General features: G+C 52.0%; 1 protein-coding gene across 1 annotated transcript in view; it reads left to right on the plus strand.

Moving 5' to 3' along the window:
• The window catches only part of COL13A1 (collagen type XIII alpha 1 chain), a gene marked incomplete at both ends in the record, with an annotated part of 158,418 nt that overhangs the window by 124,118 nt on the left and 18,223 nt on the right, over positions 1-16,077 (plus strand). Inside the window, 9 exons of the mRNA XM_080694674.1 lie at positions 1,164-1,208; positions 1,437-1,580; positions 2,096-2,194; positions 3,650-3,694; positions 7,365-7,406; positions 8,197-8,223; positions 9,091-9,171; positions 12,776-12,811; positions 15,564-15,617. Coding sequence (XP_080550800.1) covers positions 1,164-1,208; positions 1,437-1,580; positions 2,096-2,194; positions 3,650-3,694; positions 7,365-7,406; positions 8,197-8,223; positions 9,091-9,171; positions 12,776-12,811; positions 15,564-15,617 — 573 coding nt within the window. The remainder of the gene's footprint in view (positions 1-1,163; positions 1,209-1,436; positions 1,581-2,095; positions 2,195-3,649; positions 3,695-7,364; positions 7,407-8,196; positions 8,224-9,090; positions 9,172-12,775; positions 12,812-15,563; positions 15,618-16,077) is intronic.

Consider the following 16,077-nt stretch of genomic DNA (forward strand, 5'->3'; position numbering starts at 1 on the left):
AAACTTGCCTTGACAAGGTGGGCAAAAGCCCTGCGAAGATCCTGCATTCCTGAGCACGTGCCCACAGGGCACCCTGGTCCTGTACCCCCTCATCTGTCCAGGACCACCACACTGGCCTGTAGTCCCTGCCCAGCTCCAGGCACCATGGCCTGCACATCACAGCTGCTCTGGCTCCCCTCGGCCCTGGGCTCTGTTCTCCTCTTGCTGCCCATCTCGGGCTCTGAGAAGGCTGAGACCCTTCAGAGGTGATGGAACCTAGAGATGTGGTTCTTCCCCTGCCCCTGCAGACCCATGGATCATCCCGGGATGCCCTCAGGGAAGGTGGCATTTGGGGGCCCTCCCTGTTCTCCCTCCCTTGCTGCTTATGCTTTTCTTTTTATCCCTTATCCCCTACCCACATGCCCCTGTGTTTTTCCTTAGGACTTCCCCTCTTTGCTCTGCTCATGAGTTCCCCTGCTCTATAAGTTCCTTCCTCTCTTTTTATCTTTCAAAGACTCTCACCTTTCAAGCCCAACTCAAAGATCACACTCTCCTTGAAGGCTCCCCTGAGCCCAGGCAGAATCCACTGCCCTTCCTCCCTACTCCACCCAGAGATACCTACATCATCTTGTCATTCCTGCCTCACCTCCTCCATGACCTAAGGAAGGGTTGCTATGACGATGCCAGGAGGGAGTTGGTGTGAAGACACAGGAAACATTGTGAAGATGATCAAGGGGAGGGAGTTGGTGTGAAGATGAAAAGAAAGAGTTTGTGTGAAGATGCAGGGGGCAGGTGGGCTACCAGGACAGGAAACCTGGTTCACAGGAGACTGGAAGCCAAGGGCACCCAGGGCTCTCAGAGACATTGCTGGAGGTTGTAACCAAAACAAAACACCAAGGGGCCAGGGTGGCCAGACACAGATCCTGGCCTCCCTTATTACTAACTGTGGCCTTAGGCATGTGTTCTTGGACATGTGTTCTTGGGCATGTGTTCAGGACCCTGGGGTCCTGATCTGTAAAACAGAGACAGTGAAAGCAGAGACCTACCAGGACTGCAGAGAGAATTAAAATGCCTGAGTTCTATGGGAAAGTGTAGAGAGGTTTCCTGGGGCCCAGAAAATGCTGCAAATGCACAGTTAGTGTTGTCTTTGCTCTGAGAGTCACCTTCTGTTGTTCTTGCTACAGGGGGAGATTGGACTGCCAGGCCCTCCAGGACATGATGGAGAAAAGGTAAGAGCCAGCTCCAGACAAGCCCTGGAACGGTCCTCTCCCTGGGGCCTAGAGGACAGGCTCAGGAACTGAGAGCCCTGCGGTGGAGGGGCAGGGAGGGCCCAAGGTCCCTCCACCAGCCCCAATCAGCCATCATAAAGCCATGTCCTTTGGACCTCCCATTCTTCCCTGGTCTCTCTCTTTTTCTCCATTAAATGTGCTAAGACGTGCTATTGATATTTCCTAAAGGGACCTCGAGGCAAACCAGGAGACATGGGTCCCCCTGGTCCCCAAGGACCCCCAGGAAAGGATGGGCCTCCAGGAATGAAGGGAGAAAATGGACAACCAGGGAGCCCGGGAGAGAAAGGGGAGACGGGACAAGCAGGCTCACCGGTGAGTGCAGGGCTGCGCCTCCATGCACGCACCACCTGCATGCCTGTGGTTGGCTCTGCACGGTGCCGGCTGCGGCCTGAGCTGGACACAAGAAGTAGGGGTGGGGGCTCACCTGGTTTCCCCTCAAGCTCCTCAGCTTCCTGACTTGGGAGACATGAGTCCTGTTCTGTCATCGTCTGTGCCCTTGGGAAAGTCGCTGAGCCTCGTAGAGCCTCCAAAATGAGAATAATATCTTCCCTGAATACTCATGGATAATTGGAAAAGAGATAGCCAGGGGCATTACACTGTTTCATTGGAAAGCATGCAGAAGCCCTGTACCCTGGAGAGGTTGCATGTATGAAGGCTGCTGACTTGACCTGGAGCCTACGGGGCTCAGCTGTTTCCATCTGTGAAGTGGGCGCTCCCCCAGACCTGCCCGTAGAGGAAGGGGGCCATGCATGCCTGCCAAAGCTGGTCACAGATGCTCAGTATCATGGCCCTGAGCTTCACTAACAGACATCTTTGTCGATCTGTAGGGTCTAGACGGCCCAACTGGGGAGAAAGGAGAACCAGGTGGCCAAGGGAGGCCTGGAGCGACAGGATTGCCTGGCCCCATCGGGCTCCCGGGATTTACAGTAAGGCGAGAGGGCAGGGAATGGAGGGTGTTAGCAGGCAGCACAGGAGCGAGGGTGCTTCTCACAGGGGCCACCAGCCGAGGGGTGCCTTGCATTGGCACTGTGAGAATGCCACACTAACCTCAGCCCGCCCGCCCAGCCTGGGGAGTCCTCCTGATGAGCAGCTACGACATCTGTGTGCAAACAGGGCCCCAGCCTCCTCCGCACACAGCACAGTGACCTCTGTCTTCAGGCTCTGACCTAGTCCAAAAGTACTGGAATCTTGGACTTGGAATTCCTTCTTGGAAGTGGAAGGAGCCTTAGAGATCACATCCGACCCAGTGCGGGAATCCCTCAGCGACCCCCTGACCATGGCTGTCTCACCCAGCTGGGATGGACATGGCCCAAATGACCTCCCCACATGTCCTCTGCCCAGTGTGGCAGCTCCAAGGTAGAGCAAGAGCTTCAGACACAGGGCACTGGCTTCCTTCCCCACTTCCCTGCCAGCCCCACAAGGGCTCCAGGCTGGAGCTGTTTCCCTTTCTTATTGCTGCAAAACAAATTGCCACAAACGTAGCAACCTGAAACAACACACAGCAATTCTCAAATGGTTTCTGTGGGTCAGAGGTCCAGGCATAGTTGGGTCTCTTGCTTAGAATTTCAGGAGGCTGCTATCCAGGTTATCTCCAGCTGTATTCTCCTCTGGAGCTTGGTTTCTGTGGGTCAGAGGTCCAGGCATAGTTGGGTCTCTTGCTTAGAATTTCAGGAGGCTGCTATCCAGGTTATCTCCAGCTGTATTCTCCTCTGGAGCTTGGACTTCTCTTCCCAAATCACTGGCTATTGGCTTTGTTCAGGTCTGAGTCACAGTAGGACTGCGTCCCTCAGCTCCTGGAGGACAGTAGCCTGCTCATGGCCCTCCCCAGGGCAGGCTTCTCACAGTACAGCAGCTCACTTCAAAACCAAAGTTAGCAAAAGGGTCTCTCTACTGTCTAATGCTACAACGATAGTCGTGTGTGTGTGTGTGTGTGTGTGTGTGTGTGTGTGTGTGTGCGTGTGTGTGTGTGTGACATTTGCAATGTAATCTCAACATAGGCTACCTGTTTTCGTGTATATAATATATGTGGTGATTGGTAATTCACTCACAGGAATGGCCACCATCACCTTTGACACACGCCCCATTCCATGGCTGAGAAACAAGTCACCGATCTACCCCAGGGTCTGTCCACTGCAGGAACCATATGGAACACCAGCCCTTCCTCCCTCTTCAAGAGCCTCAGATCCTTGAAGACACTGGGTCGCAGCACCTGCGATCAGTCCCCGGTGGAGGCAACTGTAATCAGCCATTCCCACAGCCTCCAAGGTGTTCCATGCTGACCCCTGGGCTAGCCCAGTCCCTCCACTTTGTCACGCTGCGATAGTGTGCCTGTGCACTCACGCCAGTGCCGGCATTCATGCTGTGGTGTCTTGTGCCCACAGGGAGAAAAAGGAGAAGCCGGGGAGAAGGGGGACCCGGGAGCAGAGGTAGGTCGCACTCGCACTTCCTTCTATGTCCCAGGCGATCATTTGACAAGGGTGTCATCAGAAACAACAGTCTCTCCAGGATGCAGAGTATATGTGGATGAAACCTGCAGCTACCTGAACGGGAAGGGCAGGAATCCGAGCGTGCAGACTCCCTGAGCACCTGGCCGGGTGCAGAGCCTCAGGCTGCTCTGCAGGCTCCCGCCAGCCTCTGCCTCTCCGTGTTCAGAGAGCACCCACTGTGTTTCCGTCCTGCCCCTGGAGTCTGACAATAAACAGAACAGTCCTTAGGTGGCCACACTCAGTGATGGGCACCAGAGAGGTGGCCTCTGGGGGAACCAGGGAAGCGTCCCAGAAGGCACGCCATACTGGCAGGGTCTTGATGACTTCGTAGGAGTTTGCCAGAGAGAGTAGTGTTTTTTGTTTTGGTGTTGTTGTTTTGTTTGAGTTATTTACTTATTTATTTGAGAAGTGTGGTAGTAAAGAAAAAGGAAAGAACAGCAGAATGAGAGGAAGTCAGATCAGAGGCAAGGTTTTCAGAAGAGGGGAGAGAATCGGGCATATTTATAGGCTCAGGAGAAAATGCCATAAAAGCAACAGAGATCATAGACAGGCGAGGGAGAGGCGTGTGGTGAGGAAACTGGGTAATCCAGAAACCACTTCGAGCTCAAGGAGAGGCCACCAAGTCTTCTCAGGCCCCCGCAAGGTTTCCCAACCCTTTGCTATCTCCAGTCTCATCTGAATTTAGTGAAAGAGACCTGATTATATCTGATGTGCATCACCTATTTAGAAATGAATGCCTCCTTAGTGATCCTAAGCTCAAGAGAACATTATACACAAAAATGTTCCTCCCAGAAGTATTAAAGTAAGAATGGAAAACAGCCTACATTTCTAACAGGAAGGAAAGGATTAAATAACTGGGCTAATAATATAGTAATAGTAGTCACCATGTTTGAGAACTTTCTTCATACCAATTGCTGCTATAAGCCCTGACTAGGTGATAACTCATCTTCCTTCCTCCCATCCTTCCTTCCTTTTTTTTCTTTTCCTTTCTTTCCTTTTTTTTTTTTTTTCTATTTTTCTCCCTTTGGTATTAGGATTGACTCCAGGGGCATTCTACTCTAAGCTACACCTCAGCCTTTTTTATTTTTTATTTTGAAACAGAGTCTTATTCATTTGCTGAGACTGGCCTAGAACTCTGTGATCCCTCCATCTCAAATACTGGGATTACAGGCATGCACCACCACGCTAGGCTTGATAGCCCATTTTCAATGCATTCAGTGACTAACACATCACCATTGGGTGAAGGCTTGTGAGAAACATACAAAAAAAAATGAGGTCTGGGGCTCAGCTTAGAGGTAGAATGCTTGTCTACTATGCACAGGCCCTGAGTTCAATTCCCAGCACTAAAAAAAAAAAAAAAAAAAAAAAAAGAAAGAAAGAAAAAGAAAAGATTGAAAAATGGGTTTCATCCTAAGTGAAAAATAACAGAAAATCAAATTATATCAAAAAAATTAAAAGGAAATAAAGCAAAATATTAGCAGTGTAGTGCTTCTCAGTATTATTTATTTATTTACTTATTTTTATTTATTTTTTATGGTACCGAGGTTCCTGGAAGCCCTTCTACCTCCGGGCTACACTCCCAGACCTATTTTTACATTTTTATTTTTGGAAACAGGGTCTCTTGAGCCAGCGCGGCTGGCTTCAAACCTGCGCGATCCTCCTGTCTCCGCCTCCCAAGCGCGGGGATTACCAGCGTGCACCACCATGCCCGGCGTCAGTATTATTTATAATAAGAGACTAGAGTAAACTTTTTTTGTAAGAACGTAGTTTCCAAAGATTGTGTTTCCTACACAGAGACTGTTATGGAGCTGTTAAGTCCCCAGGTCCCAGGGACACTAGAGAGCTGCCTGTCTGCAGTGCAGGGTGGCCTGGCAGAGGGATCCTCAGCCTGGCCGCACTCTAGGGATTTTAACCCTGGGGAGATGAGGCATCCCAGGAGAACCCTGGCTCTTCAGAAGGTAGCGGACTGGCTGGCTATCAACAAATCAATGTCCACCTTCATCAGGGACGGTCCCTGCAGGGGGGCCATCTCTGAAGAAAAGAAGGTAGGCTGGGCTCCTCATCTTCACTGTTCAGCCTACACTCTTCTACGGCAACCTGCCCTGAGAGAAATGGAATCCACAGTCCTAGCCTATTCGATACAAATCTGAGGGGTCTTGGAAAATATTCTTCAGAAATATCTCAGTCTTAGGCAAGGTGGTACGTGCCTCTGGTCCTAGTATTTGAAAGGCTGATACAGGAGGATTGTCTCAGCAGGTTCAAGGCCAGCCTCAGCAACTTAGCAAGACCCTGTTTCAAAATAAAAAATAAGCCGGGTGTGGTGGCGCAAGCTTGTAATGCCAGTACTTGGGAGGCTGAGACAGGAGGATCGCAGGTTCACAGCCTGCCTCAGCTACTTAGTGAGGCCCTCTTCAACTTAGTGAGGCCTTATTTCAAAATAGAGAATAAAAATAGGGCTGGAAAAACAAAAAAACAAAAAACTTATTTAAGAGAGCCTTATAACACAGGTATTAAAGTGGCGGCATTAAGCTCATTAAGTTTATTCTGACCTTTGTTTCATTGAGCAAATTAAGAAATTAAAAGTGAAATGGCAGGGCCTACCTGTGTATAAATGATCCTTGCTAAATATCTTAAGGTTTTTGGTAAAAAAAAAAAAAAATAGGGCTGGGAGTATAGCTCAGAGGTAAAAAGCCCCTGGGTTCCATCCCCAGTACCGAATAATAATAAATAATAATAATTAATAATAATAATAATAATAATAATAAATAAGCCAGGCGTGGTAGTACGCACTTGTAATCCCAGTACTTGGGAGGCTGAGACAGGAGGATCACAGTTTGTGACCAGCCTCAGCTACTTAGTGAGTCCCTCCACACCTTAGTAAGACTTTGTTTCAAAATAAAGAATAAAAAAATAGAGCTAGGGGTGTAGCTCAGATGTAGAATGCCCCTGGGGGTTCAATCCCCAGTACGAGAGAGGGGGGGGAGGAGGAGGAGAAGGAGGAGGAGGAGGAGGAGGAGGAGGAGGAGGAGGAGGGGGAGGAGAAGGAGAGGGAAATGTCTGGAGTTGTAACTCAGAGATAGAACATATCTAGGTTTGATCTCTAGTGCCCCCCCCAAAGAAAGAAAAAAACATCTTAGCATCCCCCATTCCAAATAAGCTATCCCTGCTCCTCTAAACCAAGGCATTCATTAATGCCAGAGGTCTGAGTTAGAGATAATGGGTATGGAGGAGACTGGAGTGAACCAAGATCCCATGCCCCACCTGGAGAGAAAGATGCTGCTCCTCTGCAGGAGGAATTATTCAGGCAGGCTGCCAGGCATGGACACAGCACAAATCTCACACTACTAAACTTCCTGGTGTTTCAAGAAAACCTGGAAAAATATGTGTTAGAGACACTTCCTGGCAAAGTTCTCTTGCAACTCTGCGCAGGCCAATGGCTTGCTATGAGTTTTTGACCTGTCCTAAGCCTTCTCTTGGGAGGCTGTGTGCTGGGCTGACCTCCAATGGTCAGTCCTATTCTCTTTTGACCTTGCAGTCTCTAGCTGGACCCTGGGCCATGCTAGGAGGGAGGACCACGTGGTGTATAACTGTGCTCTCTTTTGGCTTCCAGGTACCTGGGCCACCAGGGCCAGAGGGGCCTCCTGGACCTCCGGTAAGCTTGCAGGGTTTGTCGACAGCGCTCAGTCCATTGTGACCAGCTCCCTAACTACCACCCCATTGTAATCTCTGCTCCTCTCTCCCTCCCAAGTTAAACGTGCCATCCTGGTGACACTGAGGAGCCTGTGCCTTGCCTGGCACCCTGGAAGTGGTTGTCTGGCATAGCAGCCCTGGGCTCACTCCTCTATCCACAATTTACTTAATCCTTTGCCATCCAATGTCAGCTCCTTCCCTTTCTACTTCCTGCTGCTACCCAGCTGGAAAAAAAAAAACAGAACCATCCCCATTGTGTTGGCCTTCCCATTGGACCCTCCGCTTTACATTGAGAGGGTCCCCAGCACCCCAAATCAGCAGATGCTGGTTTGTACCTTGCGGTTCAAGGTGCCCGGGGCACATGCTACCTGTTGTCATCATAGATGTGGTAGTAGCAATAATGAGAGCAGCCAACATTCACTGAAACTTAGTATGTGCCAGATGCTATTATAAGCATTTTTTGTACATTAATTTAATTTGTGGTGTGTTTCCTCAATATTCCCTTCATGAGATATTGGGTCACCACAGAGGCCAAGGAAAGATTTTTTGTCAGCCCCTGGCCATCAAAGAGTGGCTCAGACTCCACCCCAGGATACACAGGACCTCTCTTGGCATTCCCTTCTACCTTCATGGGCAGAGACCCCAGACCACACTCTCCACCCAAACCTTCGCTCTTCTGTGGTCCCACCTGTGGACAAGGACATCAACTAGAGATGCTGTTCTAATACACCTTGTTTTGATTCCAAATGCAGGGGCTCCAAGGTGTTCCTGGACCAAAGGTGAGAAGAGGTCACATGACAGTGGGGTCAGGGTGGGGAAGGGGCCACACCAGTGAACGCAGAGAAGAGGAAAATGCTTCAGAGGCCTGGCTGACCCTTCTCTCTAAGAGGCATCATGAGATGGTCCAGCTACTGGGTGCTGTCAAGGCAGAATGAAGCCCTGAGCTCCCTTGAACATCTAGCCTGGACCCCTGGCAGGCACTGAGTGCAGAATCTGTCCATCCTTCTACACACAGTGACAGGCTAGATTATTAGCAAGTGATAATATTCTGTTCCCATTTCACCTGCCTCAGACCCTTCACTCGCCCTGAATGTAAGAGCAAGATGGCAGCATAGTGTGGGCCTCCTCCCCAGGGCCTGTGGCTCTGGGATGTGGCGCTTCCAATCTCCCCCAAAGCATTTCAAATGCATAAGGGGGACTGGAAGCTGGTGGTGTAACAGCAGTCCTGCCCCTGTCCCAGCATTCTGCAGAGAAGTCTGGGAAGTTCCATTGCTCAACTAGTTCGTGAGCCTTGGAGCGCTGATGGTGGCATGCCAGGCATCCACTAGCAAATCCTGCAGGATCCCAGGGTTCCCACCCTCCAAATGTCCACCCATGTTAAATCCTGACCAGGAACTGCCCTCTGTATTGTCACCCATCCTTTTCCCTTCGGGGAGCTCCAAGTTACCCCAGAGGATGCCAGCCAAGGCAGAGACAGGCTAGTAAATCAGGGATTCCTGCAGTCCCCAGCCCAGCACTCTAGCCCAGCCACCTTCACTCCCTCCCTCCTCTAGAAGTGGCGCCCCATCTCTGGAACCCCAGGGTACAGGAATGAGTTGCGTGGGACAAGCCCTTCTCTGATCCCCTCCTGTCTCCTTTTCCTCCAGGGGGAAGCAGGACTAGACGGAGCAAAAGGAGAGAAAGGTGCCCAGGGAGAAAAAGGAGACCGAGGACCTCTGGGATTACCCGTAAGTGTCTCAGACCCAGCAAGACTGCTGTGAGGAGCCCAGCTGGGTGGCCCTGGTGGGCAGGGACCTGAGAGGTGGCCACTGGAAAACTCCGGGTTTTAAAGTTCAGAGCATCCAGGGCTCTGCATGGCCTTTCTATCCCTCATGGACAAAAACAGGCTCTAGTTCTCTTTCTGAGGGCCTTCTCTAGGAGAGCTCAGGTCTTGGTGCCTGGAGAATGCAAAGCTGAGTAAGACAGGGTCCTCACACCAAGGAAATCCTACCTGGAGAGGCAGATGTGACTGGAGAACAGCTCAGGACCTGCTTGAGCCTGGTTGAGGGCAATAAAACTCAGCTATGGGGGCCGAGCCTAGAGGGCTAGGGAGCAGTCAGACAATGGAGTAGTAACCTCCCCGTTTCCCAGAAGGACCCAACCAAGATGACCCTTGCTTTCTCCTCTTAAGCACTAGCCACACCAGCAAAACATGTAAAAAGCCAGATTCTGTGGTCCCAACAGGTTAAGGCCACTCCTGCCCGGGGTTCCCAGAGAGCTCTGATTTCAGCCTGCCCAGGGCTAGAGTCCCAGTCAGTAGCTGAGGCTGAGGGCTGCTCAGGAGGCATCCGCTTGCCCAGAGGGAGGGGCCGCATCCCTTCGCTCCCACCTCAGTGGGCTGATGGCCTTGTACCACTTACTGCGCCCAGGTGAGCACATCAGGCCCTGATGAAAGTTGGCACTCTCGGTTTGTGTTTCATGACGGGGAAGAGACTTTAGCAATCCATCTTATCATTTTACTAAAGGTTATTTGAGGTCACACATGAAATTGATGGCCAGGCCAGGCCAAAGGCTGCTTCTCCACTGAAACCATAGCCTTGCAAAGGGACTCCTTTCAGTCACTCAGTTTTCCTCTGTCCCCAGCTCAAAGCCAGTTCCTCCCCCAGACAGCCATAAAGAGCTGGGGAACCATGAGCAGCCAATAATCTCCATGGAGCAGAGCTTGGAGGTCTGCTTAATATAATCACAGCAACCATACAGCATGATTACATCCTCACCAACACAACATGTGTGGGAATATTTATGAAGTTGACTGGCAGAAAACTGAGGACTCCAGCAGACACTTTCCCATGTCATAAGCTGTGTCCACACTGACTAAGTTACGCTTCCCAATGGAAGCACTTTTCTGCCCCCCTCAACCACAAATCTCTTCTTGTCCACCTTCATGGCCCCAACAACCCCAGAGAACTCTGGAGAGTGCAGTCAGGTGTTGACATACAGGTGGCACCGTGACTAAACAGGTCAAAGAAACAAACGCCAGGTGAAAGACAAAGTCCCCAATCTGTTTAATTCTCCAACTTTGGCAGCAGCATGGTCCAGAGAAATCACAGTCATAGACAGAAACCCACATAGAGGGGAACGCTAGAGAATGGTAGCACCGATGGCACACTAGCGGCCACGCGCCCCTCACAGGGAGCAGCCTCTTCCCAGCTGAGCTGGCTATTGTCCTGGGAAAAGGAGAGGGTCCCAGCATCTTGGAAACTTCTCTTTTCTCAAAGGAAGCTGTATGTCTAGCATTTTATATGAAATCTCCCCATTTCCTAACGTCAGATCAAAATCTTTTGCAACACCGTAACCATACAAAATGTGTCATTGGCCCACGTAAGGCCTGAAAACCTATGTGCATGCCCTCTGCTCTAGACTTCTCAAGGCAGCCCAGGGCAGACGCTGCATAGACAAAGCAAGAGGCTGTTGACCTCCGGTTCCATTTTTAGGCTGCACTTAGATGCTTAGCAGCCTGGCTCCCAGGCATATCCTACGGAGCTCCTCCATTTGCCACCCCAGGAGTGGTCCTCAGTGCTAGTGGAACGCTGGAGTCACGTGGGAGCTTTTCTTTCTTTTTTTTTTTTCTTTTCTTCTTCTTTTTTTTTTCTTTTCTTCTTTTTTTTTCTTTTTTTTTTTTCTTTTTGTTGGTACTGGGGTTCCTGGAAGCCCTTCTACCTCCGGGCTACACTCCCAGACCTATTTTTACATTTTTATTTGGAAACAGGGTCACCTAAGCCAGCGCGTGCAGCTGGCTTCGAACCTGCGCGATCCTCCTGTCTCTGCCTCCCAAGCGCGGGGATTACAAGCGTGCGCCACCACGCCTGGCACGTGGGAGCTTTTCAAGCACACCACGCATGGCCCAGGCCCCGCTCTTAGAGATTCTGATTGTGTTGGGCTGGGGAGCAATGTTGCCGCAGGCCAGCCAGAGTGCAGCCAGATTGAGAAGCTCAGCTCTATTCTGTGAGTCAAGCTCAGTCCACAAAGGATGTGGTCCTAGCCCTGAGAGACAAGTCCTTGTAGAATCCTTCTACCCAACACTCTCTCCTCCAGGAGGAAGCAGCTCTTTCCCTCCCTGGGGGCTTCCCCCCACCCTTAAAATGCTGAGGCTCCTAGTCAGGCGTGGTGCTGCACGCTTGTAATTCCAGCATTTGGAAGGCTGAGACAAGAGGATCGTGGTTCATGGACAGCCTCAGCTATTTACTGAGGCCCTTTGCAATTCAGTGAGACTCTGTTTCAAAAAAATAAAGACTAGAAAAAATAGGACTGGGGGTATAGCTCAGAGGTAGAATGCTCCTGGGTTCCATGCCCAGTACTGAAAAAATTAAAAAAAATGCCGAGTCTCCATTGGAAGCAATTTTCAAGAACTCAATTCTTACTGTGTGCAGCACCCCACTGCCTCTTCCCTGGCTTGTGCCTTGGAATCTTTAGTGAATTCCTCCCTGGACTCCCCAGGTGATCACAGGGCAGCTTCATAGCCCAGCACTTGGAGCATCTCCACTCCACAGCGATACTGTGTGTATCGCTGGTCAGCACGGAGCCGGGAGGCTGCAGAGCACGGGGGTCCTACCTGCCTGTCCATTTGCCACCAGTAGGACATGGCCTTAGGCCTACAATCCAATCCACTACCTCCAAATTCTCTTTCTAGAAAGGTCCTTGTCTAGGAGATATGAATGGATCAAGTTTGTGTTGAGCTTTGCAAACCATAAAGTGCCAGAGAAATGTCAGGCATTGTTAGTATTCCAGGGTCCACACCTCCCACAGGGCTGATGTAGAAGTGGGCCAGCATCTAGCCAAGTTTCAAAACTGGGTGCTGGAGCTCAGGGCTGAGCCCCTGGGGGGTGTGTGGGGAGTGAGGAGTAGTGTGGCCTGGTCTTGACAGGTGTGCTAAAAAGGCTGGGAAGAACCCCCTCCTCAAAGCATGTTCTCCCTCGTGAAGGCTGTGCTAGGAAGGATGTACAGGTCTGGTTTCAGGCCTCCCTCCAGGAACTGTATCACTTTCCCCGGAGCACTGAAGCCCCTTGGGAGAGGAAGTACAAGGAGAGAGGGTAGCGGGGTGCAGCCATGGTCACTGACCCCTGCCCACCTGCTCAGTGGCCAGCCAGGGCATCCAGCATCTCCATGTTTTGTTGGTTTCCATGTAAACACCACTCCCTGTCCTCCCAAGCTTATTTCCCGTTGTGTTTGATTGCCAGCATTTATGTCTGTCCAGAGTCACCGCTCTACTCACCTCTTCCCTCCCGTGTCCCCTTTCTCTCCCTCCCCCTCCTCCCTCCCCCTTCCTTTGGTCCATCGGTGCCCTTCGTCCAGGGAGCTTCAGGTTTGGACGGCAGGCCTGGGCCACCGGTGAGTGTCACATCTCTGCCCCTCACCCCGCCCGCCCCACGACCAGCCTGTGACCCCTCTGTCTGTCCCACTGTGGCCTCATCCCCCCGCGAGTCACACCTCCGCCCACCACGAACACCAGAAGGTCCTGTCTTAACAAAGAGAGCCCGGCCTTTGTCTGATTTTCCCTGTCCGTAGTATGCACCCAGAGACCTCAGCCCTGCCAGGTGTGGGCGGCAGCAGCACCGACCCTGATCTGGAAGCGATGCTGAGTCCCAGGGGTGTGGCCGTGACTCGTCCCCAGCAAACACAACAGTGTCTGTATGTGCCCGTCACGCTGTGTTGTCGTCATGCTGTGAGCTCTGTCCATCCTGTGTCTCCCCGTGAGGTGTGTACGGGTGACCACATGAAAGTGTGAGGACAGGAGAGTGTGTAGGAGCAGAGTCCAGGCCCCGCTCAGGGTGCCATGGGCACGTTGAACCACGCCCTTCATGGCCAGTGGCACCACAGCCCAACAGGGGGTCCATTACAGATAGCCACACGACCCTCTTTCTCCATGTCTCCTGATTCCAGCAATCAGGCATCATCTGCTCTTGAGCAGAAAGCACTAGCCCTTCTGCTTGTGCCTAACAACGGAAGCATCGGAGAAAGCGACCCTCTTCTCCACTTCCAGTCCCCTCCCTGATCACCCTGTGAGGTTGTCAGAACTGTGGCGCTCCTGGGTTGGAATCTCGGACTATCAAGGGTCAGGAGACTGGGCGTCCCTGCTTAGGAGCCACAACAGGGCTGTATGTGCCCAACCTCATCTGACCAGTGAGTCCCAGCTCTGCCTTGCAGGATGCTTTTGGGGCTACATTGGCCCTCGGCCTGCCCAGAAGATGAGGTTCTAATGCGTGGACCAGCATGGCACCTGGGGAGAGGAGAATTTGCAGGATTTCATGCATGGCAGGGAGGACTTGCAGACAGGATGGAGAGATGCTCACCTTCCCAGGGGCCTGGTAGGGAGCTCACACCTCATGCCAAAAGAAGCCTAGATAGAACCTTAGAGGTAGAAGGACCACAGGTGACCCCATCAGAGCCTCGGCTTAGTGAGTGCCTGTTCTGTGCCCTCATAAAGGAGAGGAGGTAAGCCAGGCATGTTGGTGCACACCTGTAGTACCAACTGCTCACGAGGCTGAAGCAAGAGGATCTCTTGAGCCCAGGAGTGTGAGACAGCTGGAAAACAATGAGACCCCCTATCTCAAAAAAAAAAAAAAAAGGAGGTGATGCTGGCCCCAAATAACAGATCTTTTCATAGAGTTGGTACAAAGAGTTTCCCAAGTACTCCTGTGGCTTGCTCCTCCGACACAGCTCCCAGCCTCCCCTTATCCTCACCAAACACACCTGCAGGTCCCAGGTGTCAGGGGCTGGGGAGTGAGCTGGCATTGGCATCAGAGAAACCAAGACTTTCCCCTCAGTTCTCATCTAATTTGCCTTAGGCAGGGGAAAACAGGGCAACCTCATATACTTTGTCCTCTTGGACCCAAAACTTTATTTTTAGTCACAACCTTAAAGGAAAATGTTTTTGGGGAAAAGAATCCTGCGCTGCATATCAATATTAATGGACAGTTCTGAGGGTCACCCGATGCTTATGCTTATAGACGTGGCAACTGCCTGGGGCAGACTCTGCTGTTACCCTCCTCATTTTAGAGGGAACCCGACACTCTGGCTAGGAACTTCCTCCAGTGTTGCAAGGGAGGCCTTTGTGGCAGGGCTAGTACCTGGCTCCGTGACTGAATCCCGTTCTGAACCTTTCCCCAGACTTAGGCTCTTTGTTTTTGCTATGCTTTTTGTGACCATAACTGCAGCCTCCCCTCCTCCTCAGTGCTGCAAGGGGGCACCGAGGACATCTCACAGCTCGCTCTCGCATGTGAGGTCCACCAGCATTGCCTACTGGCATGTGCCCCACCTGCCGCAGCTACACTCAGAGCACCAGAAACTGCCCGCAGGCCCGGCCCAAGCCCTGAGTCCTCATCTGAGTGACACGCAGAAACACCGAGGCGGGGAAAGAGGAGGCTGGGAAATAGGGATTTGGTCTAGTTCAGCTGCAGATGAAAACCCTGGGAACATACTTAATGACACCAGAGCAAGCCCTGCTCTGTCTCCAGGCACCGCAGCCCCTGCCCAAAGCTCCCCACTGCCCTGATTTAAGAGAGCTCACGACCCACCTCTGCAGGCCAGCATGGTGCAGACTCCCCAGGCATACTAATTCTCTCCGTCCCAGCCTGATTGACAGGCTTGGGGACAGGACCAGAGGCCCGGCCAGAGGCTGAGTGTGGGGCAGGGTGCTGGTGACCTCTCATGCCCGCCTGTGTGTACGTCTGCATTCGTCTCTGTGGCATGAAGACCCTCCCGCTGCATGTGGAGCTGTGACAGCACAGGGGTGCCAGCCCCAGGCCCCCACTCCTGGGATGGGCCACCGCCCTCCCAGGTGCTTCTGGGAGTGAACCAAGCAATCATCCTCCTATTGGTTTCAGCCTTGGCAAGCTTGGCTGTGACATAAAAGGGGTTCATCCCACAAATCTGGCTCTGTGGCGAAGGGGAGACACTCCCTCCTGTGATGTCCCCAAATCCAAACATGGATCACAGCTTCGTCAAATGACTGCCCCGAACAAGCCTGGCCTCGCCAACCCTGAAAACTGGGCCTTGGACCTCACTCATCCTAGGTGTGGGGTGGGACCCCCGGGCTCCCCAGTGCCTGGCCCCTCACCTCGGCTTTCTTTCACCTCCCCAGGGCACTCCAGGACCAATCGGAGTTCCAGGCCCAGCGGGACCAAAGGGCGAGAGGGTGAGCACTTTATGAGCCAGGAGCCTGCATGGCCATCTCTTCTCAGCCCCGGCACCTGGACCCCACATCTCACCCCTACCTGGGACCCAGGCATCTCAGCCCTCATCCCTTTAGTCTGGCCACCCTCATGGCAGCCTACGGGAGCTGGGCAGGCATGGGGGAGGGGGAGCTCGTGGGGAGCCAAGAGTGGACAGACATTTGGGGAGATGAGAGGGAGAGCTTCCTGCATTTGCCATGGTTCAATCCAGCCAGGCCAGGAGCTGTTGTCACTACACATGCCTAAATTTTATGATCATGTAGGCAAACAGCATGGAATAGGGTGCCGGGTGTTTAGCATCTTGGAGGGCCAGGCACTTTGACACATACCTGTAATCCCAATACTTGGGAAGCTGAGGCAGGAGGATCTCAAGTTCGATGCCAACACACAGTAATGTAGCAAGACCATGTTTCAAAATAAAAA

This window comes from Muscardinus avellanarius (assembly GCF_963383645.1).
Source record: "Muscardinus avellanarius genome assembly, chromosome: 4".
In the NCBI taxonomy this organism is placed as follows: Eukaryota; Metazoa; Chordata; class Mammalia; order Rodentia; family Gliridae; genus Muscardinus; species Muscardinus avellanarius.